The sequence below is a fragment of the Dromiciops gliroides genome, chromosome 1, assembly GCF_019393635.1.
Source record: "Dromiciops gliroides isolate mDroGli1 chromosome 1, mDroGli1.pri, whole genome shotgun sequence".
In the NCBI taxonomy this organism is placed as follows: domain Eukaryota; kingdom Metazoa; phylum Chordata; class Mammalia; order Microbiotheria; family Microbiotheriidae; genus Dromiciops; species Dromiciops gliroides.
Genome location: NC_057861.1, coordinates 575,264,303 through 575,288,989, shown reverse-complemented (window position 1 = coordinate 575,288,989; position 24,687 = coordinate 575,264,303). Strand labels below are relative to the sequence as shown.

At 38.6% G+C, this 24,687-nt stretch overlaps 1 protein-coding gene across 2 annotated transcripts in view; it reads right to left on the bottom strand.

The window, feature by feature from the left end:
- PTAR1 (protein prenyltransferase alpha subunit repeat containing 1) overlaps nt 1-9,231 on the bottom strand; it is a 99,934-nt gene extending 90,703 nt beyond the window's left edge. For both annotated transcript variants that reach the window (XM_043976135.1, XM_043976133.1), the window contains exon 1: nt 8,803-9,231. In XM_043976135.1, the coding sequence (XP_043832070.1) occupies nt 8,803-8,888 (86 nt within the window). In that variant the 5' untranslated portion in view covers nt 8,889-9,231. The remainder of the gene's footprint in view (nt 1-8,802) is intronic.
- Nucleotides 9,232-24,687: the final 15,456 nt, after the last annotated feature.

Below are 24,687 nucleotides of genomic sequence, written 5' to 3'. Positions count from 1 at the left end.
GGGATAAAATTTGAAGCTCAAAATTATAAATAAAAATGTTTATTATTAAAAAACAAAGAATAAATACTTAAAAAGTGCAGTTGATATAGCAGTTTAAAAATAAAAGCTTACATATATGAATGATTAGAAAGTTTACTATTTTACAAATACAAAAGGCAGAAAAGAAACTGAAATCTTTGTGTATCTAAATAATAATTAATACTATGTTCTGCCTGTTTTTTCCTCATTTCTCCCTTCTTCTCATTTCCCTCTTAAAACCATCAAAATGAAGCCACTCCAGGCTATTTGTCTTTCTTAAATCCCTCTATGACACCCCAAAACAGTAAGATTCTAAATGGACCCTTGTTTAGTTGTTGCTTTCTTTTTCTTTTTTTTTTTTGGTGAGACAATTGGGGTTAAGTGACTTGCCCAGGGTCACACAGCTAGTAAGTGTCAAGTGTCTGAGGTCACATTTGAACTCAGGTCCTCCTGACTCCAGGGCCCGTGCTCTAACCACGGCACCACCTAGCTGCCCCTAGTTATTGCTTTCTTTGCCTGTAGTTGAGAAGCTTGCTGTGGACATATGACAAAAGAAACTCTCCACACCAAGATTATTGGAATCCTCCCTCATTAGGAGATAGTAGTTTATCATTATTTAGCCCTACTCAATTATTTAAATGCATTTGCTTTCCTAGATTTCTCATAAGTTCTGTTGTACTTTAAAATCTACCCAACTCTGGGGGGCAGCTAGGTGGCGCAATGGATAAAGCACCGGCCCTGGATTAAGGAAGACCTGAGTTCAAATCCGACCACAGACACTTGACACTTACTAGCTGTGTGACTCTGGGCAAGTTACTTAACCCCCGTTGCCCTGCAAGAAAAAAAAACAAAAAAAACAAAAACAAAAAACAAACAACAAAAAAATCTACCTGTTCTTTATATCCAGAATGAAAGGCTTCAGCCATATTAAAGATTCATTTCCCCCCATATGATTATACTAGTTTTGCTGGGAAAGTTATTCTTGATTTTAAGTCTTATCTTTTGTAATATTATATTGTAATATTTTCTGTCCTTTAAAATATTTGCATCATAGTATTACGTGATGCAGATTCAGTTCCTTAGTACTAATGTCCTTTTTTTCTTGGCTCCTTTAAGTATTTTTTTCCTTTGATCTGGGAGCTCTGGATTTTGGCTGGATGTTTTCAACCTGGGGTTTCTTTCAAGGAGACTGGTGGATTTTTTTTTCTATTTCTTCTAATAACTGGGCAGTTTTTATTTATGACATCTTGAAATATGGTGATCAAATTTTGGTTTGGTTATGGTTTTATGGGAGTCTGATAATTCTCAAATTATCTTTACCTAACTTTTTTTTCAATTGAGTTTTCTGATAATAGATACCTTTCACATTCTTCTATTTTTTCAGTGTTTTGACTTCCCTAATTTGGTGTTGTTTCATGGAATCACTGAATTCAATTTGCTCTAGCCTTTTTTCCCCCAAGGAGTCTACTTCTTGGATCAAGTTTTCTACTTTCTGTTCTGAGATATTTTCCTTCCAATTTTTTTCCTCAGGAGCTCTCTAATTTAATTTAAAATCTCTTGCTTGATTTCTTCCAAAAGTTTCTAGCATTCTTGTAGCCAACTCATTCTTTTCTCTGAAGCTCTATTTTTACATATTGTGACATTACTTTTTAACTCTTGGGCTTCTCTTGACCCATAGAATTTCTTCATAGTATCTGCATTTTCTTTTGTTTATTCATTATTTCTAGCCTCAGATGTTGAATTGGGATTTTGTTCTAAGGTCAAGTTTTACCCCCTCCTCCCAGCTCCTGCCCTGACCTCATACTCTTGGAAGGGGAGGAAAGGCTATTTGGTCCTGTTCTCTCCACAGTATAGATATTATTGCCATTGCTGTTCTGGTTGGCACTTACCTGTCCTATACAACAATCTGGGCTTTTTCTTTTGTTTCCTGGTTGTCCAATGCAGGTATTGGCCTCAACTTATCTCTGTCTCCTTCCCCTTATACAATCCCCAACTGGGATTTGTTCTGTGATCTACTATGGCACTGAAAGGTCCCATTTACCAGAATTTGTGCTTGCTAGCATCCTCTAGATAGGTGCATGCTCCCATCAATTCTCTGCCCAAAACCTCAGTGCCCCTGGGCTTCTGCCTGTTTCCTTGTGCAGTGCTGGTCAAGATGGAAGAGGTTATTGATGTTTTTCTTTGGTCATCTTGACTACTACTTCATCTGAAATGAAATGCCCTAGTAATAGTTGCATAGTTAAATCTTAGAATGGCACAAATGTTCAAATATATGCTTTTATTTGACTGCTTTTTGGGGGCAAACTATGTTTTATAGCCAGGAATGGTGATATACTCTTATAATCCCTGCTGTCATTTTGTCTAAGGTTGGCAAGCCTGGAGATTCTGAGCTGCAATGGGCTAAGACAATTGGTGTCTACACTAAGTTGGGCATTAAGGAGGGGCGAAAGAAGAGGAAGACTGGGTTTTTTAAAGGAGTAACTGAAACTGTTGTTCAATTTTTTTTTGTTCAGTCGTTTTCAGTCATGCCCAACTCTCTGTGACTCCATTTGGGGTTTTTCTTGGCAAAGATACTGGAATGGTTTGCCATTTCCTTCAACAGATCATTTTATAGATGAGGAAACTAGGCAAACAGGGTAAAGTGACTTGCCCAGGGTCACACAGCTAGTAAGTGTCTGAGGCCAGATTTGAATTTAGGAACAAGAGTCTTCCGAACTTCAGGCCCAGCACCCTATCCACTGTGCCATCTAGCTGCCCAAATTGAAATAGAACAGATCAAAGCTCCCATGCCCATCAGAGTGGGAGTGGGACAGTGACTAGCCATTATTACGTTGTCAGTTTGGGTGAGACAGTCTTAAAGAAAAATACACTTTAAAAACCAGTTTCAAGTTAAAATACCTCTACTTTTCAGTCCAATATACAAAACCACAAAGTATCTACATGAACTTCTTCCAACAGACTGAGTCCTCAGGTGTTGAAGCATATAGACCTTAAGTGACTTGCCGAAGAGGGGCAGCTAGGTGACACAAGTGGAAAAGAGCACCGTCCCTGAAGTTGGGAGCACCTGAGTTCAAATCTGACCTTAGATACTTACTGTGTGATCCTGGGCAAGTCACTTAACCCCAATTACCTTAAACATCCAGGGCCAACTCCAGTCATCCAGATATATATCTTGCCACTGGATCCAGATGGCTCTGGAGGAGAGAGTGAGGCTGGTAACTTTGCACAGCCCTTCCTCACTTAAATCCAATTCGTTGCAAGTCATGTCATCCGTCATGGTCTTTTTTGAGAATGAAGGACAAACAACAACAACTTGCTATATGATACTGGGCCACTCTAGGGCCTGGTTTCCTCAATTGTAAAAGGAAATAATGATATGTACAGTACTAATTCACAGAGTTTTTATAAAGGTTATATGAGGTGGCGCAGTGGATAGAGCGCCAGCCCTGGAGTCAGGAGGACCTGAGTTCAAATTCAGCCTCAGACACTTGACACTTACTAGCTGTGTGACCCTGGGCAAGTCACTTAACCCCAATTGCCTCACACACACACAAATATATATATATATATATACACACACACATATATATATAAAGGTCATATGAGATAATTGATGTGAACTACTTTGCAAATCATATATTATGATGTCTTCTGACTCAGAAATCCTCAAAGGATTCTGTGTCCTCATTTTCATGAGATCATAGACTTAAAGGTATTTAGACTGCATAATACCATCACTTTACCATATACATGGAGGAAGAAAAAGAAATTCAGAAAGATGATATGCCCAGGATCACAGAACTATTTGCTGGCAGTGCTAGGCCTAGAACATTTGGCCTCTAGGTCAACACTCTTTCCACTATAGTGGAGGTTACTGTGTTGAGACAAAGGATATTCCACAAAGAACATTTATTCTAAGTTTCTGTCTATTTAAGTCATGAAATTTTAGAACAGGAAAGAACCTTAGAAATCGGCTAGGTCAAATCCTTTGTTTTCTAGATGAAGAAACTGAGGCTCATGAAAGGAAAGTAACTTGCTATGATCAACAAATGAAAAAACCTAGTTTTGAATTAGATCTACTGACTCCCAATTAACATTCTTCATTCTTTTAGCCAACACTGAAATGACATGAGTTTGGACTCTCTTCTTCCTAGATGTAATCCTCTAACAGGCATTTTTTGTTACCCATAAAGACAAATGAAAAAATTCTGCTAATGCAAAATGCTGCTGCATCTACATAAAAGACATGGTCACATGAAGCAAGTAGCATAAGTGATATATGACCTTTCCAGTCAGAACCAGCTATCCATTTATCCTCAGGAGCTTCAGGATACACTCTTGACTTTGTTCTCCATATTGTTTAGATGGCTCTTTAAAAAATGTACTACCATTTGAGTTTCCTAGCTATTCAGAAATGTAATTCACAAAGGCATTCTTGGAAGTCCCATACATCTAAAATGTAATGTCCTAATGATGTGAAACAGGACATCAAATTATTATTGCACTTACAGGCATAATGTAAACCTAGTCTAATTAATAATTTTTTCTAAAGTATGGTTTCCCCAGCCCCATCACTTACCTAGTATGATGCAATTATATTCAAAAGAATAATTCTTGTGTACTGATGACTAAATTCAAAGATTTTTGAGAATATATAGACTATCTGAAGTCCTTAAAACATGTTTTGCTTTGTATGTCATTGACTTTCTGGCACATATAAATTTAAATCTCTTACTCTTTCTCTCCACACTTCACCAATAACTGTAATAAATTACAGAAATAAATTTTATGGTCACCACTCTAGTCCAGGGCTGGACCACAGAAACAGTCTCCTAACTGGTCTTTCAGTTTCTAATCCCATCCTTTGCATTCATCTTCCACACAGCCTACAAAACAACTTTTTATATGACTCTCCCACTCAAAAACTTTCAATGGCTTCTCATAACCTAAAGAACAGAAAGTAAACAATACTTAGTCTAGCATTCAAGGAAGAAGTAGCTTCAAATTAAGCTTTACAATCGTATTTTGCATTACTTCCTCATAAGAATTTTGGACTCAAGGAAAGCTAGTGTTCACTGTCCCATAAAGATCATTCAGACAACCAACAAGTATTAAACAATGATTATGTGATAAACACTATGCTAAGCATGGGGGGAATACAGACAGAAATAAAACAGTCCCTACCCTCATGAAGCTTGTGTTATATTGAGGGAGACAACATGCAAGTAAGTTGAGAGAGACAGACAGACAGTCTCCCTCTCCCTCTCCCTCCCCCTCCCCCCTCCCTCTCTGAGACTGACTTAATGGCAGAGGGGAAGGGAACAGAAAAGGTCTCCTGCAAAAGGCTGGTATTGCATCGACTCCTGAAAAAAGCCAGTAAAACTCAGAGGTAGAGGAGAGGAGGGAGAGCATTCCAGTCATGGGGTCTTCTTGCCTTCAGGTTCGGTACCTTCTGTCCACTATACTAAGAGCACCCAAGACAGTCTATTGCAGGGATTCTTAAACATTTTCCACTCATGACCCCTTTTCACCTGAGAAACCTTTACATGACCCTAGTTATATAAATATATACAAATCAAACATTTACTGTCAAATTTTTCAACATCCCCCCCATTCAGTTACATGACAGTTTAAGAATCTTTGGTATAGAACAGGAATAAAGTCTCCTAACTCCTAGTCTGATGCACTTTCCTAAGAGATGCCAGTACCTTTTCTCAATCTTTACCTACCCAAATCATTTTTATTCTTTGAAGTCCAGCTCATCTGCTTCCATGAAGCTTGGCCTAAACCATACCATTTGTCTAACATTATCTTACACGACATCTGTTATTGTACCTTTCTTATCTCACTAGCTGGGTTTTTAGAGGCAGCTAGTGGCTCAGAGGATAAAGTCCAGAAGACCAGAATTCAAATCCTGTCTATTTCCTGGCTGTGTGATCCTGGGCTTAACCTGTTTACCTTATTCCACCAAAGAAGGAAATGGCAAACCACCACATTATCTTTGCCAAGAAAACTCAATGGATAACTGTTGTGCTATGTTCCATGGGGTCACAGAGTCAAATATGACAGAACAAGACAAATTATAAATTCCTTGAGGGGAAAGCCCATATTTTCTATTTCTTTGTATGCTCCATTCTGGCCTAGCACGGTGCCATGAAGACAGTTGATCCAATGAAGTTGACTTATAAAAAAAAGATAATCCCCCCCCCCCATATAAGAATAACCATGAGCCAATTTTGTTAAGAGCTGTCTCCTGTCTACTTAAGAGTAAATGGGGGCAGCTAGGTGGCGAAGTGGATAGAGCACGGGCCCTGGACTCAGGAGTACCTGAGTTCAAATCCAGGCTCAGACACTTAACACTTACTAGCTGTGTGACCCTGGGCAAGTCACTTAACCCCAATTGCCTCACTAAAAAAAAAAAAAAGTAGTAAATGGTAATGTGGTTCAGCAGCTCAAGTTTTGACTTTATTTTCAAATAAAAAAGGGGATAGGTTTCTCTAAAATAATCTACTTTCTTTATGGCTAAGTCTACTATCTTGATGAAGCACTGGACATGGAAAGTTTAACAAGCGATTTGTCAGAGAAAGAATGTTTAAACAGCAAAAATAGCACAATTATTGGAGGTGTAGAATTCTACTAATAAAAACTGTCGTCTTTCTGGGTTATAGGAAAATTACAAAAGCAAAATATCAAGGATGGAACATTTTTTGTAATAAAAATCTTATTTATAAATTTAAAAGAATTTATTTCAAATGAGAACTTAAGAGTTGTGTTTGAATTACTGAAAAGCCCAAATTTACAGAAAAGGTTTAGTGTTGGAGATAATATAAATGAAAATTGAATACTTAGTTATAAAAAAATTAGTAAAAGAATCAAAAGTCACTATAGACCTAAATTGTTATTGCTTAATAAAGCATCAAACAAGTTAGCATTTATTTTTAAGCAGCTATTCTCCTTACGCTACTTCTCAATTATTACTAAGTTCGAGTTAGTAGAGTTCAAATTAAGTTTTACAATTAAAAACTTTCCTAAGGGGGTACATTGCATTTACTAATTTGTGGCTGTTTTAACATAGTTGCCCTACCATGTGATGTCATCTTAGTCCAAGCTCTGTAAAGAATTTAAAGCAACCTGATCTTGGGCTATATTCCTGCTACACCTTCATCGAAATAGGTGATCAGCCCACATTTTATCCCAAAAAGGAAAACCAGAGATAAATCTTCTCTGCGGTGCCAAACTCAAGTAGGTAATGAGGTTGGAATAAAAATAAATAGAGTCCCCTATGGTGTGGGTGATGATTATGACACAGATACAGCAGTGTTAAAAGGTTGGTTTCCTTTATGCCAATCCTCTCACAGTACCTCACAGTTTCAGCTGGTACTTGAAATTATCAGCACCTATACCACCCACCCCCTTAAGATCTTTCTTTATGGGGTGCTCCTATCCTTACATATTTTACAAGAGTAAAGTGACACGGTAGGGAAAAACCCAGAACCTTCATTAAATAGCTGAGCAGGGCAGATAAAACATTTCCCACTCTTCACTGTAGTCTACTAAAAACTCTGAAAATGTTAAAATAGTTTTGTTTTTTTAAAATAAGCAATACCTACATAAGAGGGACAGCGTAGCATAATGAACAGAGAATGGACCTCCCAGGCAGAAACCTGTATTCAAAGGTGAGTTAATGGCTGGGAGACCCAGCACAAATGACTACTACTCAGTGCCTGGGGGGACTCCGTAAGACTTCTGCAGAGCAGATGCAGATCTGTAATTGGTAAGAGTTCCTGCTTTGGTAGTTGGTGTGGTCTAAGAAGATATCAACATATAAATGTTATTTTTATACATGTATATATCCATCCATTATAAATGGAACACCACTGTATGCATCTGAAAAGCAACCTAATACAGTAGAAATCAGAAGATCTAAGTTTGAGGGGCCCAGTAGCTTGTGACCTTGGGCTGGCTGACCACTTGACCTCTTGAGCCCCACTTTCTTCATCTGTAAACTGAGAGTAAGAAGGCAGTGAGATGCACTGGATGGTGCAATGGCTCTGGAGGAGCTTGGGGAGGACCAGGGCATACATCTCTGAGGCAAACTACACCTACTTGTCCTTGAGCAAGTCCCTTCGCTTCCAATTTTAGTTTCCCCGTTTGTCAAAGGAGGGAGTTGGCCTACATGGCCTCGGAGGTCCCTGACGGCTCTGGATCTATCCCTCCTGGCCGGGCCACTGAGTTTTGAGGAAAGCCCTAAGGCAAAGTGGTCAAGAAACGGGGGAAAAAAGTAACTTATTTGGGATGGGGGGGGGGGGGCGGAGAAAAAACAAACATAAAGAAAGCCCCTTTGGGAGGGCAAAAGAGCAGAACCAAAAGGTCCGGTTAACCTCGTGGGCCTTAACTGACATGGGGGGCGGGAGGGAAGGGAGGAGAAGGAAGAAAGAGGAGGAAGAGAAGAGAAAGAGGAGAGGAAGGGAGGAAGAAAGGGGGAGGAGGAAGAGGGAGAGGGAGAGGGAGAGGGAGAGGGAGAGGGAGAGGGAGAGGGAGGCTGCGGTCTTCACGAACTCTGGGGCAGGTCGCTGTAGCCGGCGGCTCGGCTGGGAGTGAGGGGACGGGGTTACGAGGCCGGGGGACTCGAGCCCGGCCTTTGGGCGATGGCAGACTAGGGGAATGACCGTCTTCCGTCCGTCCGTCCGTCCGTCCGCCCCCTCCCTCCCCCCAGCCGGGGCTCTGCCCCAAACTCCAGCCTCCATCCCCGGCCCTTCGAACCCCCGCCGGCGCTGAACTCACATGTGCGGATTCCTCTTGAAGGCGTTGTTAATGTCCTTCACCACCCGCTGCACCAGCACCGCCACCTCCTCCGTCGACTCTGCCATTTTTTTTAATTTTAAAAAAAGTCTTTTTTTGTGTGGGGGTGGAGGTGCAGCAGTAGCGGCCGAAAGTAAGTTGGGCGGCTGACTCCGTGAGGGCTCGATGTCCCTCGGGGGAAGAGGCGGGGTAGAGCGTCCGTGTCTGAGTGTGTATATATGTGTGTGTGTGTGTGTGTGTGTGTGTGTATGTGTGTGTGTGTGTGTGTGTGTGTGTGTGTGTGTGTGTGTGTGTTTGGGTGCGTGCGTGCGCGCGCGCCCTCGTCTTTCTCCGCGGTGCCTCTGAGGAGAGTAGGAGCACTTCCGGGTCAGCTCACGGGGATGGGAGGGAGAGATGTGGGAATGTTGAAAACTGTGGGGCTCGGTCTTCACCCCCCCCCATCCTCCGCCCCCTCTTCACGTGCGCCTTTGCGCTCGAGGCAGACCCGACGCCGGGCGTCCCTGGGCTAAGTGCCCGTTAAAGGGATAGGAGACAAGGAACACTTCCTGTGCTTGCGCTCCCTTGAGAGGCGAGGGTGAGAACGAGGCTGGGGGGCCCTTCCTAAGCCGAGCCCGTGTTCCCCGCGGGGCCTTCCTCCCGGAGCTCTGTCCCACGCCTCCCCCTTCCTTCCTCGCCTCTTTTCTTCTACCGCCCCCCCCCCCCCTTTTCCTTCCCGCTCTTCTCTACATTTGCATCTTTCTGCCTCCCCGGTCTCCTTTGAGCATGCCTGTGTTTTCTCACTTCTACCGACGTCATCTCTTTTTGCTTTTTAAAATCCTGCCCAAGTAACCCAGCTATTTTGCAAAGTCAGCGCTTTTTGCTCTCCCATGCTTAGGACTTACAGAATGTAAGCTCTTTGAGGGCAGGTATTTTTTTTAAACTCCCAGTGTATCAGTGATCCAATTGTATCAGTACAATTGGATAGCTGAGTTCAAATCCAGCCTTAGACCCTTAATAGCTTCCTGACCCTGGGCAAATGACTTAACATATGTCTGCCTCGGTTTTCTTGTATGTGAAATGGGAATAATAATAGCACCTTCCTCCCCCAGTTGATGCGACAATAAAATGAGATAAAATGTTCAAACCTTAAAGTGCTGTATAAATGATATCTATTATATTAGAGTTTAATAAATGTTTGTCTATCAACTGCTTGACTGCGTGTCTGATTTCAAGGACCTTTCACTAGGGAATTTGAGATTCAGGAAATCTATAGATGCTTTTAGCCCTCCCCTGTGGCTTCACCAATGTGGAATCCTGCCACCTTTGCACATTCTTATCAGTGCAAAGAGAGAGGGGAAGTTTACAAGCAATTGCAAGGACATTTGAAAATATGATCCCTAAAGTCTTGAAAATATTTTCCCCACTTGAGGAAGGAAAAAAGGTAATATAACCAGGGCTCTGTTTGAGTTTCTTTTTAGCTGTGGTTGGTGACCTTATTTTGTGACTTCAGTGCACCTTGTGGTGGTCTTTTTTGAGAGGCTGACAGTGATAGCTGCATTCATTTTACTGAGATGAATAATTTGGAATCAGGCAGTGCCTACTTAAAGAGACAGTGATTTTCCAGCGCTTAGCATAGCACCTGACACAGAGTAGGTGCTTAATAAATGCTTATTGATTCACTTCAATTGACTGATTACTCTGAAACACTGCACAACAGAAATATCCCGTGAATTTTTGTGAGCAGACTCATATTCAAAATAATGAAGAATACAAATGATATAGCATCTATCAGAAGTTGTTTTCCCACTTCTGCATTGAAAGAGGGAGAAAAAAAGCACCAGTATATCTATAACATGAGATAGACAAATAATCACTCATATTTTGAAATTCTAGCATTCTAAATTGAGACCCAATCAAATCCAACAAGCAAGGGTCTGAGCTAAGTGCTGGAAATGCTAGGAAAAAAAGAAAAGAAAAAATAGAAGAGGGAATTTGACATTTGACATTCTATTGGGAATGTGACACCTAAGAAGAGTATATAAGTGATAATTGAAGTGTACGTTGATACTGATGTAGGTTTATATTGATGTTTTCCTTACTGTAAAAACTAAGGAAATTAGAAAAGGCTTTCCATGGGAGATGACACATGAGCTAGACTAAAGTTTCTAGAAGACAGGTGAAGAGAGGGTATATCCCAGGCCTGGGGGGAGATAGCCTAAGCAAAGACATAAAGACAGGAAAATGAGTTCCAAGTTAGGGTAATAACAAAGTAAGATAGCCTGTCCAGAATGTAGAGTGCCTAAAGAAAAGTAATGTGTATATTTCATATCACAAGTTTGTTTTCTATCAGGCATATTATTATCAATATTTTCATCCTACTATCAGATGAAGTATGTATTATCAATAAGGTTCTCTCTTGAGAGAGTGTGGTACAGTAGAAAGAATACTGGCTATAGAGTCACAGATCCTGGCTTCCAAAGCCATTTTTGCTACTTAATACATGTATAATTTTGGGCAAATAATTTACTCTCTTTGGGCCTCAGTTTCCTTATCTGTAATAAGGGGGGGATGGTGGTTGTCACGGGGGAAATGGTTGGTGTGGGATAACTTAGGTATTTCTCTTTAGAGAATTACACCCTCACACACAAATCCAATTAGAATAAAATAATATTTTATTTAAGCGCTAGAGAAAGGAAACCTCAAGAGAGGTTTTGAGGGGAGATAGTTCCCGAGAGGTAGTTCTCTGAGATACCTGTCTCCTCGAGCAGGAGAAAGGCAAAAGCTTTTACAGAGGATGGATTGTGGACAGATAGATGGGGTGATACTTCTCTTTGGGGGTGGGAAAAACTGGAAGGAGGGGAGATCGTCCTGACTTCTGGAATTATCTATCTCCTTGGCTCCACTCAGGCAGCAGCCACACCTAATGACATTATCTACCCCAGGGGTGGGGGAGACTGGAACGAAGGGTGGTGGTCCTGGAGTTAACTCAGTCCCAAGCCAGTGCCGTTTATCTCTTTTGGTGTTTCTGTCTCTCAAGGAGAGTTACCCTAGACCTGTATCCTTTAGTTTAGCTGGCCAATTTCCTAACCCCATAACAGTGGTGATGGATGATTTGGCATCTATGATCTCTTTTAGCTCTCAATCTGTGAACCTGTATGTGAGTCCTGCCTCTCCCTTTATTTGGTCAGTAAGTAAGCAAGAATTTTTAAGTGCCTACAATTTGCTTTGCACTGAGGATACAAGGGAAGGCAAAAAACAAAACAAAATAAAATAACACACACACCAGTCCCTGCTCTCAAGAGTTCATAGTTTAGTGAAGAAGACAACATAGAATCAACTCTTTACAAATAAGATATAGACAAGATAAATGGAGATCATCTCAGAAAGTACTAGGATTAAGGACTGTGAAAGACTTCATGAAGAAGATGAGACTAGCTAAGAACTGAAGGAAGCCAGGAGGCAGAGATGAGGAAGGAGAGAATTCTAGGTCATTAAAAATGCAGTCTGGAAACAGAGTGTCTTGTGTGAGGAACAGCCAGGACACCACTGTCATTGGAGTGCAGAGTATGTGGGGGAAATAAAATGTAAGAAGACTGGAAAGGTAAGAGGAGACTAGTTTATATTTGAGCCTGGAGGTAGGGAGCCACTGCAGTTTATTGAATAAGAGGGTGACATGGTCAGACCTGTGCTTTTGAAAGGTCAGTTTGCTGAGATTATCACCTATCAGAGTGGCAAATACATATAAAAAGGGCAAATATTGGATGTTGGAGAGGATGTGGGAAAACTGGGAAGATAATCCACAGTGGGTGGAGTTGTGAAAAGATCCAACCATTCTGGAAAGCAATTTGGAACTTTGCCCAAAGGGCTATAGGATTGTGCATACCCTTTGACCCAGCAATACCACTGCTAGGTTTATATCCCAAAGACATCCCCCCTCCAAAAAGAGAAAAAGACCTATTTGTATGAAAATAATTATAGCATCTCATTTTGTGGTTTTTAAGAACTGGAGATCAAAGGAGTACTTATCAATTGGGGAGTGGCTGAACAAGTTAAAGTATATGAATGTAATGGAATTCTATTGTGCTGCACGAAACGATGAGCAGGCAAATTTCAAAGAAACCTGAAAGGACTTGCATGAACTGATGCTGAGTGAGATGAGCAGAACCAGGAGAACGTTGTACACAGTATCATCAACATTATGTGTTGATCAACTGTGATAGACTTGATTCTTCTCAGCAATACAATGGTCCAAGATAGTTCCAAAGGACTCATGATGGAAAATGCTCTCCAAATCCAGAAAAAAAAAAAAGAATTGTGGAATATGTATGCACATTGAACCCTACTGTTTCCTTTGTTTTTGGTGCTGTTATTTTTCTTTTTTGAGGTTTTTCCTTTTTGCTCTGATTCTTCTTTCATAGCATGACTAATGCAGAAATATGTTTAATGTGATTATACATACCTATATCAGGTTACTTGCTTTCTTGGGGAGGGGAGAGGGAGGGGAGGGAGGGAGACAAATTTGAAACTAGAAATCTTATAAAAACAAATGTTGCAAACTATCTCTACATGTAACTGGAAAATAACAAAATACTTCTATATAAAAAAAAGAAATAATGGGGCAGCTAGGTGGTGCAGTGGATAAAGCATTGGCCTTGGATTCAGGAGGACCTGAGTTCAAATCTAGCCTCAGACACTTGACACTTAACTAGCTGTGTGACCCTGGGCAAGTCACTTAACCCTCATTGCCCTGCAAAAAAGAAAAAAGAAAAAAAAAACTTAGGTCTCTGACTCTCAGGATAGTCTGCTTACCACAATCAATCTTATTGTGATTCTTCAGTCATATTGTTTTACAGTCATATTCAACTTTTCACAACTCTATTTGGGGTTTTCTGGCAGAGATACTGCAGTGGTTTGACATTTCTTCTCCAGCTCATTTTACAGATGAAGAAGCTGAGGCAAACAGGGTAAAGTGACTTGCCCGGGGTCACAAAGCTGGTAAGTATCTGAGGCTGGATTTGAACTCAGGAAGATGTCTTCCTGATTCCAGGCTCAGTATTCTAACAACTTCAACACTTAGCTGCCCATTAATTAATCAGTCAAATGTTTATTGAGTGCCTACTAATTAAGAGAGAGTGGTATAATGAAAACATAGGGAGAAGAGGATGATCAACAGTGTCAAAAGCTACAGAGAGGTTAAGAAAGATGAAAATTGAGAAAAGACCATTAGATTTGGCAACTGAGAGATTGTTTAGTAATTTTGGAGGGAATATTTTCAGTTAGATGATGAGCTGGACTGTAAAAAGTGAAGAAGAGAGTTAGAGAAAGGGAATTGGAGGCACATGTTGTAGATGGCCTTCTCAAAAAGTTTAGCTACAAAAGGGAGAAGTATGGGATGATAGCTAGTAGGGATGGATGGATCAAATGAGGATTTTTTTTAAGGTGGGGTGACATGGGCAGGTACAGGGAGAAACTGAAGATAAATAAGAGAGTGGAGATGAAAGCAGGAGCAACTTGCTAGAGGAAATGGGATGAAATGGAATCACTTGTGCATGCAGAAATAATATGGAGGAGGAGATACTGTTTCATTAAGAGGAATGATGTTTCCCAAGAGCAGGAGTTTTCTTTCTCCCAGGGCAATGAGGATTAAATGACTTGCCCAGGATGACATAGCTAGTATGTGTCAAGTGTCTGAGGCTGGATTTGAGCTCAGGTCCTCCTGAATCCACCTAGCTGCCCCCAAGAGCAGGAGTTAACCTTTTCAGGGATCATGTACCCACTTCGACAATTTTTTGAAGCTATGGTTTCCTCAGACTATTGTTGTTGAATACATAGAATTACATACATAGAATAATAAATCATATTGAAATACAATTAGCGCTCTTCTTTCTGGTCTCCATCTTTGCAGCAATGGAAGCAGGACTAGCGTGTCCAAGTTGTCACCATGCAGCTGTTTGTCCGTGCAGGCTCTGCACACCCTTGAGGTGACCAGGCAAGAGACCATCGCCCAGATCAAGGTCCATGTGGCATCCCTAGAGGGCATCGCCCCTGAGAATCAGGTCCTGCTTCTAGGTGGCTCCCTGCTGGAGGATGAAGCTGGCCAAATGCTAGGAAGTAAAGTCCAGGACTCTTTGGCCCGAGCTGGAAAAGTGAGGGATCAGACGCCCAAGGTGGAGAAGAAGAAGGAGGAGGAGGGGGAGGAGGAGGAGGAGGAGGAGGAGGAGGAGGAGGAGGAGGATGCAGTACAACAGATGATTTGTTATAATGTAGTGCCCAACTTTGGCAAGAAGAAGGGACCCAATACCAACTCCTAAGCCCCTGGTAGTTTCTGTCTGTCCCCAATAAAGCCTCTACTACTCTAAAAACAACAAAAAAACCCCCTAACAACCAAAAAAACTAACAACCAAAACCAAACAAAACAAAAGAAATACAATTAGCAAAGTATTTTTTTAAAGTTCCCGGACTCCCAGTTAAAGGCCCTGCTCTAAAGTATCATTAATTGTTTTCCAAGTAATCAGTTAGTACATACTGATGAATTGAACTTTATGTAGTCCAAGTCTTTGAATCTGTTACGTTCTCTATCCACCTATCTATCCATCCATCCATCCATCCACCCGTCCATCCATCCACCCATCTACCCATCCGTCTATCCAAACAAACATATTGACCTCATGATATGTGTGAAGGACTACTTGAGATATTTTAGAGAGATAACTACAATGGTGAATAAGACACTTTCTGCTTTGAGACAAGGATGCTGGTTCTAAGTTCAGGGTTGGGATTTGGTAAGATACATTTGAGCAAGATGACAAAACCCCAAAACTCCTCTTTTGTTAGGTAACAGGAAGAATATATGCTGCATTGAGGAAAGCAGCTCTCTATGTCCCCCTTTCTTCATTGGGATATACCCAGTGCCATAGCAATAGCAGATTTCCAGGGAGTGAGGAGTAAATAAGGTCTGAGGAGCTAGACCCCCATTTCAGTTATGCTTATATGGGGTTACTTGGGTCAGCAAAGGCAGGTTTCAATGCATTTTGCCAATCAGTGAAGTAAATAAGTTTCTATTACCTAATTTAGAATTTGAGCATGTTATGTATCTCTAAATTACACTACTCTATTATAGTATTATCTATATCTCCATTCTGGATGTCTATGTTATATAATTATGAGTAGGAGCAACACAATCACCTTGGATTTATTACTGTGCCATACAGCCTAATCCCTTAGGACTGAAAGCTTGGAGAAAACCTATAGCACCCACTATATTCTGCCCATCAGAAATTAACTAAATATACTAGGGAAAAATGATGTGTACACAAATGAAATACAAAATAAAGTTTATCCAGTCCATAAAAGAAGAATATTTAAAGTGCTATGGGATTTCAGGGGAAATTAAATCCCCCTACCCCCACTAGGGAGGTTGAATAAAGGCTTCATGGAGGAGATAGTATTTAATCTGGTTCCTGAAAGGAGGGCAATACTTCAGCAAACAGAAATGATAAGGAATAAGGCCTTCCGGGCATAGAAAATAACATGGGGGAAAGCATAGGACTTGTTCAATGAACAATAATTGCTATGATTCGAGTAGAAATTCAGAGGAATATAGACTAAGAAGGTAAAATGTGTGTATCACTATGGAGTTAGTTACAATATATTTTTTGTACATTTTATTTTAGTGTTCTTCAAGGTACCATGCAAGCAGTGCTGAGTATTATATTACCCTGGGGACAATTGTTATTGCAAAAACAATAGACTTATTTCCACTATAAGTAAAAAAAATAATGAAATCTGCAATTGCTTAGGGTTTTATAATATTGTTTTTGGGATTGTTTTATAACATATTATTAAAACATCTCTAAGCTATATTAGAGGCCTCATGGTGCAATATTAGATCCAAAAAACTTAGGTTTGAACCTTGGTTCTGCCCCATGCTACCTGTGATCTAGGACAAGTCACTTAACCTCTCTAAGACTTAGTTATTTCATCTGTAAAAAGAATGGGTTGGAGAAGATGGTACCTTCCAATTTTATATGTAAGATCATATCACAGTGCTATGAAACTAGAACTACAAATATATATATATATTTTTGGAAGGGCAATGAGGGTTAAGTGACTTGTCCAGGATGACACAGCTAGAATGTGTCAAGTATCTGAGGCCAGATTTGAACTCAGGTCCTCCTGAATCCAGGGCCGGTGCTTTATCCACTGCACCACCTAGCTGCCCCTCAATGAATTTCTAAAAGTTGAATTTAAGATGTCTGTGAAACATCCAATTTGGGATGTCCATTAGGCAGTTGGGGGAATCCATGATTCATGGGATCACTGTGTAAAATAATATAGAAGAAAAGAGGGCTTAGGACAGATCACTGGGAGATGCTCATAGTTAACAAGTATGATTTGGATAAATATCAAGAGGAAGGTGGTCAGTAGTGTCAAAGGCATCAGGGAGGTAAAAAAAAAGGATGAAGATTGAGAAAAGGGTATTAGATTTGGTAATTAAGAGTTCATTGGGGGGCAGCTGGGAGGCACAATGGATAGAGCACCGGCCCTGGAGTCAGGAGGACCTGAGTTCAAATCCGGCCTCAGACACTTAACACTTACTAGCTGTGTGACCCTGGGCAAGTCACTTAACCCCAAATGCCTCAATAAAAAAAAAAAAGTTCATTAGTAACTTTGGAGAGATGAGTTTCAGTTGAATGATGAGGTTGGAAGCCAGACTGCAGAGAGTTAAGAGAGAGAGAGAAAAGGAATCAAAAACATCAATTATAGACCAAATATAATACAATAAATGGTCATTAATGAATTAATAATTTTTTTCATTGGAGTAAATACAATTATAGCTAAATCAAGCTTATACAATATTTATACTCTAAATTAAAGGAAACACTAACTTCTAAAGTAAACCCCATGATTTTATTTCATTTATTTCAAAAGAGAATCATCATATTTTGTGTATAGTCAACTAGCTGGATAAAGGACTAACAATAAAACTTGACAAAATAAGATATTTTAATGTAACAAACACAGAGATGTCTCTTATACCAGAGGTGTGCTGAAGCCAGTGTGTAAGACTGGCAGATGGTTAAATTTTCAGTGTACGTATTTATGCCTTGAAATTTATCAAACGCTTCAAATCAGCCTTGATTTATTGTTTTGTTGATTGTTCAGCCTCAAGAAAATGATGGAGAAAATGTTGATAATGCAAATTAAACTTAAAAGTTTGTCAGGAGTACATTTTTTTTGAGAGCTAGTTGTTAAACATTTGCCAGCACACCTTGTTTATATCAATGACTGCTTAAACCTGATTACAGTATCCTAAGAAGTTGTGGGAAGGAAGGTGTTGTCTTCAACCTTTTATGTGTTATAATTTTTAATTGTCTTTATCATTTAACTGTCCTACAGTTTAATGCACATTATCATTCTCTGTACCACATAGGCCTCACAGCACTCTTACTACTCTCCTTCAGAAGAAACATTGACAAAAAGTCTGGAAGGAAAGAGGCCAATTTAGGCTCTGCATTAAAAAAAAGAGAGAGAGAGGAGGATGAATGTCTCTTTAGGAAATCTCACATGTTAACAGAGTTTTGCTGAACTTGTGAGTTAGTCTACATTTTCTACTCATGGAAAGAAATGCCTGCATGAGAATCTTTGTAAAACCTGCTTCTGTTTGGTAAATAGAAAAGATATGAGACTTAGGAAATCTGTGAACTTAGATGCAAAACTCACAGCTGAATGTACAGGGAAGTGATGGAAGCTCAATATTACATACAAAAAAGATTCTAACAGAGACTTCTTCAACAACTACAGAAAGGTTTGAAAAATGTTTTACTTCTTTTAGTCTCATTTCTGATGACAAATTATTAAATTCTACAAACTTGTTGTGAAATTATACCTTATCTTTATATATATATTTTTGGTGAGGCAATTGGGGTTAAGTGACTTGCCCAGGGTCACACAGCTAGTAATTGTTTTAGTGTCTGAGGTCGGATTTGAACTCAGGTCCTCCTGAATCCAGGGCCGGTGCTCTATCCACTGCTCCACCTAGCTGCCCCTTTATATATTTTTCTTTATGAACTTAGTCATTAATGAAAATGTTTTGGTTACCAACGAGAACAAGTAGAAGCATTGTATGAGTGTCTATATATAGGTATATATACATATGTGTGTATATACATATACATGTGTGTATATATAAAAATTTAACAAGGTTGTAATAAAATTGCTCCCTTTTAACACCTCTGCATTTTATTTTATTTAGATTTTTCCAGTTTTTTTAAAATTTTGAATGAGAAAAATACTAATAAATCTTAATAATAAATCTCCATATACTAAGAAGAACAGAAAATGAATGTTGTATATGAAACTGGAAATCTTATTACATACAGCTTGTTTTTAAATATATATATTATTAAATTCAGAACCTTAATTTGAAAAACTATCCTACTTGAACTTCATTTTCTCTTCCATACATTTGTAAAACTTCATTGACTTCAACATTTTTTTCCTTCCTTCCTTCCTTCTTTCCTTCCTTCTTTTCTCTCTCTCTCTCTGAATGGGGAATAGCCAGTAAAAGAGTGGACAGACAATGGATGCAATGTCATGTGCAAGGAATATTAAGAAGGCCAGTATTGCCGAATTGCAGAATGTGTAGAAGGGAGCAAAATTTAAGACTAGAGAGGTAGGAATGGGCTAGGTTATGAAGAGTTTTAAATGCTAGGCAGAAGAGTTTATATTTTCTCCCGGAAAAAAGTAGGGAATCTCTAGAGTTTGAATATAGGGGAGATATTGTCAATTCTTTGTTTTAAGAAAGCAATGCACTTTGACAGCTGATTGGAGAATAGACTGGGGTAGGGGGAAACTTGAAGTAGGGAGACCACTGAGAAGTTTACTAGTAAGTGTCTGAGGCAGGATTTGAACTCAGGAAGATGAGTCTTCCTGACTCCAAACCCAGTACTCTATCCACTGCAACACCTAGGTGCCCCAGTGGAAAGTTTAGAAGAGAGTAAAAAGAGAGGAACTGCAAACAACTTAGATAGACAGCTTTCTATCTTTAAAAAATTAAACTTGATTGAATTTATTTTTTCTTTTAAAAAATTAAACAAAAATACAAAATGAGAAAAGAAAAAAGTTGTCATGTACCCATAGAACACAGGAGAAAATTCAATATAAAACAATAAATTTCCATCTCAAGAAAACCTATATAATAAATACATTGTTTTCAAATCTACTCAGCTTTTCTTTGCTTCCTTATTGGTTTACTTTTGTTCTCTGCTGTGTACTTTTTACTTTACTTTACTATTTTTCTCTTCCTTCCCCACCATTCTAAAGAAGACTGAAATTAAACATATATAGATACATACACACATATATAGATAGATATACATACACATATATGTATGTATATATGTGCATGTGTGTATATGTATACATACACAATCATAATATGCTTATTTCCAATCTTCATCTGTTGTATTTTTGGGGGTTTTTTTTGTGGGTCAATGAGGGTTAAGTAATTTGCCCAGGGTCACACAAGTGTCTGAGGTCAGATTTGAACTCAGGTCTTCCTGAATCCAGGGCTGATGCTTTATCCACTGTGCCACCTTAGCAGCCCCCCTTCATCTGTTTTTTCGAAGGTGGATAGAATCTTCCTTCACAAGTTCAAGTGTTTCAATGTCTTTCCAAGTCAACCAGCTCATCATCTCCTATACCACAGCAATATTCCAACCAAATCACAACCTATCTGAGAGATTTTCCATGAAAATTTTTTCCCAATTTTCTGCATTCCTTCTATTCTTGGCTACATAGGTATTATTTATACAAGAAAAATTTAGTTTAAAATAATCGAAATTATCCATTTTACACTTCAACAATGCTCTCACCTTATAATAAAGTCTGATGATAATAAGTTCTTATAGTCTTATAATAAAGTTTAATACTGCTAAAACTATTTCCTTTACATCTTATTTCCTGGTTTCTTTGACATTCCTGACCTTTTGTTCTTCCAAATGAACTTCTTCTTATTTTTTCTAACTCAATAAAATAATTCCTTAATAATTTAATAGGGATGACATTGAGTCTGTAGATTAGTTAGATAAAATTGTCATTTAAAAAATTATATTGGCTTTACCTACCCATGAACAATTAATTATTTGGATATAAGTTTATTTGTATAAAAAGTGTTTTATCTTTATCTTTGAATAGTTCCTGTGTCTGTTTTGGCACATATATGCTCAAGTATTTTATACTGTCTAGATATTTTAAATGGTCTAAAACAGTATTGAATACTATTGCTGACCCATAATGTAATCTCTTTTCATTAAATCTATTTTAGCTTTAACTTGGTCTGAGATCATGATTAGTAGACCTGCTTTATTTTTTTTTACATAATAAATTCTACACCTGTCCTTTATTTTATCTTTGTGTGTAGCTCTCATTTTTATGTTTCTTGAAAGCAACCTGTTGTTGAATTCAAATTTTTATTCTGCTATCCATTTCTGTTCTATGAATAAATTTATCCTATTCATATTCTGATTTAAAATTGCTTGTTGTAGTTTCCTCCTTTCTATTTTTCTGCATTATCCTTCTCACCCTATTTACTCTATCCCATCTCACTCTTCCGCTTTACTTCTACCTGCTACCTTGCCCTCCTATTCCTTACCCTACCTACTCCTTTAAGAGTCCCTCCCTTATCCTCTCCCCCCTCTCTATCTCCTTTTAATCTTTTAACTTTTTTAGGTTCTATCACTCCCCCTCCTCCCCCCTACTAGCTTCTTCTGTATCAATTTTTCCTTTTGTGCCTCATTTGTATGAGATAATTTCTCCTTTTTATCTCTCCCTACAGAGTTTTATTCTTTTTAGAATGACCCTGTCATACTCAGGTCAGCCAATGCTTTTTTATCAAACTACCCAAATAATAATTACAGTCATAAAAGTACTGCTAATATTTTTCATTTTTTTGGTTTTGTTTTATGATTTCTTGTTGTCTTAGAATATCATTATCTTCCCCTTTCTGAATTCTAGTTTTCAAGGAATTATTTTCTTCCTTAAGTTTTTGGTTTTCTATTTCAAGGTGGTTGATTTTCTTTTCATAATTTTCTTGATTTTCTTGGACTGTTTTTTTTTCTTCTATTTTTTCTCAATCTCTCGTATTTGGTTTTTAAAGCCCTTTGTAAGTTCTTCCAAGAAGTGTGTGTGTGTGTGTGTGTGTGTGTGTTTCAGACCATTTGACGTTTCTCACTGAAATAGTAGTGGCCTTTTTAGCTCCATTATCTTCCTCTGAATATGAATCCAGATCTTCTTTGTCCCCATTGTAACTATCTATGGTTGGGTTCTTTCTCCTTTGCTTACTCATTTAAATTTATTTATTCATTTACCTATTAATTAATTTGTTTTCTTATCAATTTATTTATTTATTCATTCATTCATTCATTTACTCATTTATCTGTCTATCTATCCATCTATTTATTATTTATTATTCATTCATTCATCTATCTATCTATTAATTTATTTTTGTGTTTTGTTTTATTTTGTTTTTAGCAGTTATTTTCTGAGGTCTGTCTTGGGACCCAATCTTGGGCTTTCCTCTTCACTCCTAAGCCACAGCTAGGCCCCCAGCCACACTGTCCCACAAAATGATCTTGCTCCCTGTGGTCCTTCTGGTGGCTGCAAGCTGTCCTCTCTGCCCTGGAACTGAAACCAGGGACTGCTCTCCTGTAGGTGCCCACAGCTCACAGGGTCCCTGTCCCTCACCCCAGGATGTATCTGGTCAGTACCACTATGCATGCTGTCCCTCTACAGTGGAAGGCCTTTCAATCTTTTCCCACTTAATGGTCAATCCCACACACAGTGAGATGAAAGTTTCTAAGGCTGAGTCTGCTCCTCAACCCAGCTCCAAACCCTCCAGGGTTTGTTGTTTATTGACAACAGTATCAAATTCTGATGAGTTCAAGAAGGATAAGGATGGAGAAAAAGCCATTAAATTTGGTAATTAAGGGGACTAGTAACTTTGGAGAGAGCCAAAGATTTACTCTTTATCTTCATATGTTTTATATGTCTTTTTATTTTTATTTGGATTATTGAAAACTGTAGTTATAATTTTGTTTCAGACAGCTTCCCATCCTTCTCAATGGGGTATAGTAAGTATGTTTTACTCTATTAGTTAACATTTTTCATCACTTGGAATAAAAAGCCCCTGTTAAAACTTCTTAAGTGTCAGTACCTATTTTGAAGAAAATTATGGCAATGAATCATAGAAATCATTTCTGTTAAGTTCAATTAAATTACATTTAACTGATGTTAATTTTTTGTAAATTATAAAAATAATTTATTACTACCTATGCACCATTCAAAGATGTTTATCTTAGATACAAAGTATACCTAGAGTCTGTTAAATGATTAAAAATCATAACAATAAAAACTGTCAATTTAGGTTTATTGATTACCATAAATATAACTTTTTCAGGGTGCTAACTATAAAGTTCCTCTTTATTCAAAAAGCATGAATTTAACAAGTAGCATTTATTAAGCACATACTAAGTGCCTGGCATTATGCTAGATCCTTGGGATATAAATTCAAAGAATTAAACAATCCCTATTCTATAGGAGTTTATATTCTGTTGGAGATATATTGTATTGCATTGTGTTGTGTTGTATCATGTCATGTCATGCCATATATCATATCATATCATATTATATTGATTCAGATTGGTTTCTAGTAACATGAAATCCAGTTATGTGGTTCTTTTTGTTGTTTTATTTTTCATCAGTGAAACTTTTGAAAAGTGGATGCATGGCAGAGGACATAGTGAGTATCATAGATGAATGGGCCCACAAAAAACAATTGGTTGAAGCATTTGAAGAAACTACTGATTTGATCAAGAAAGACACACAGGCAATTGTTGCTGAAGACAAAGATCACATTGTCTATAGTATGACTGCTGCCTTTGTCAATTGACTAAAAGATTGTTATGCCAAATTGTTCTTTAGTGCTGAAGAAGTTGGTGTTCACGTAAAACATCTTTGCTTAGAGACATGTTAAGGGCTAAAATTCTAGCTAGTCTGTCTAAAATATCTAATGAGTGGTCGCCAATAAATTATAAGCTTTAGCAAGAGTTAGACTTTTAAGAATTTATTAAGGAGAATAAGAATTTGGTAAAGAGAGAGAGAAAGGCCTACATTCATCTATCTATTAAAGGGAGAGTGCATTTCTAGCTGCCTTCTCCATTAGCATCCCCAGGAAAAGAGCCCCAGTCAGAGCGCCAGGTTCTTCCTTCTTCCACTAGCAAATGCCACTTCCTGACGCCAAAGAAAAGACTCATGTTCTTGCTCTCAAAGACCTTCTTTTCATGGTGGAACTTTTCTACATTAAGTCTCCAGCGGATGGCATCATTCCAATCATTACAGACACATTTGAAATGGGTGAATACAGTGCAAATATCTTGGCCTTCTAGTAGTGTAGCGAGGTCTGGATTTGGAAACAGAAAGACAGGTTTGAATGTTGGCTCAGGGGTTACTACCTTTGTGATCCTGGGGAAGTAAAGCAACCTGTCTGAATCTCTGTTATTTTATCTGTAAAATGGGCTCCCAGGGTGGTTGTGGGGATCAAATGTGATAGTATAAGAAAAGCAATTTTAAAACCTTAAAGGGCTTTGTAAATAGAAGATTTTATTATTTTGTTACTTTAGCCATGACTTTGTTAGTTTGGGTAGGGCCTCCACCACCACAGGTCAGACTAAGTAGATACTGGGGGTACTATGCCAAAAAATCCCCAAATGTGACCAGCCTGGAGATGTGTTTTTGAATTTAGCTAAGTTGTTCCTTGGGTATGTAACGATTGGAATGACGCCACCTGCTGGAGACTTACTGTGGAGGAGTTCTGCCCATGAAGCGAAG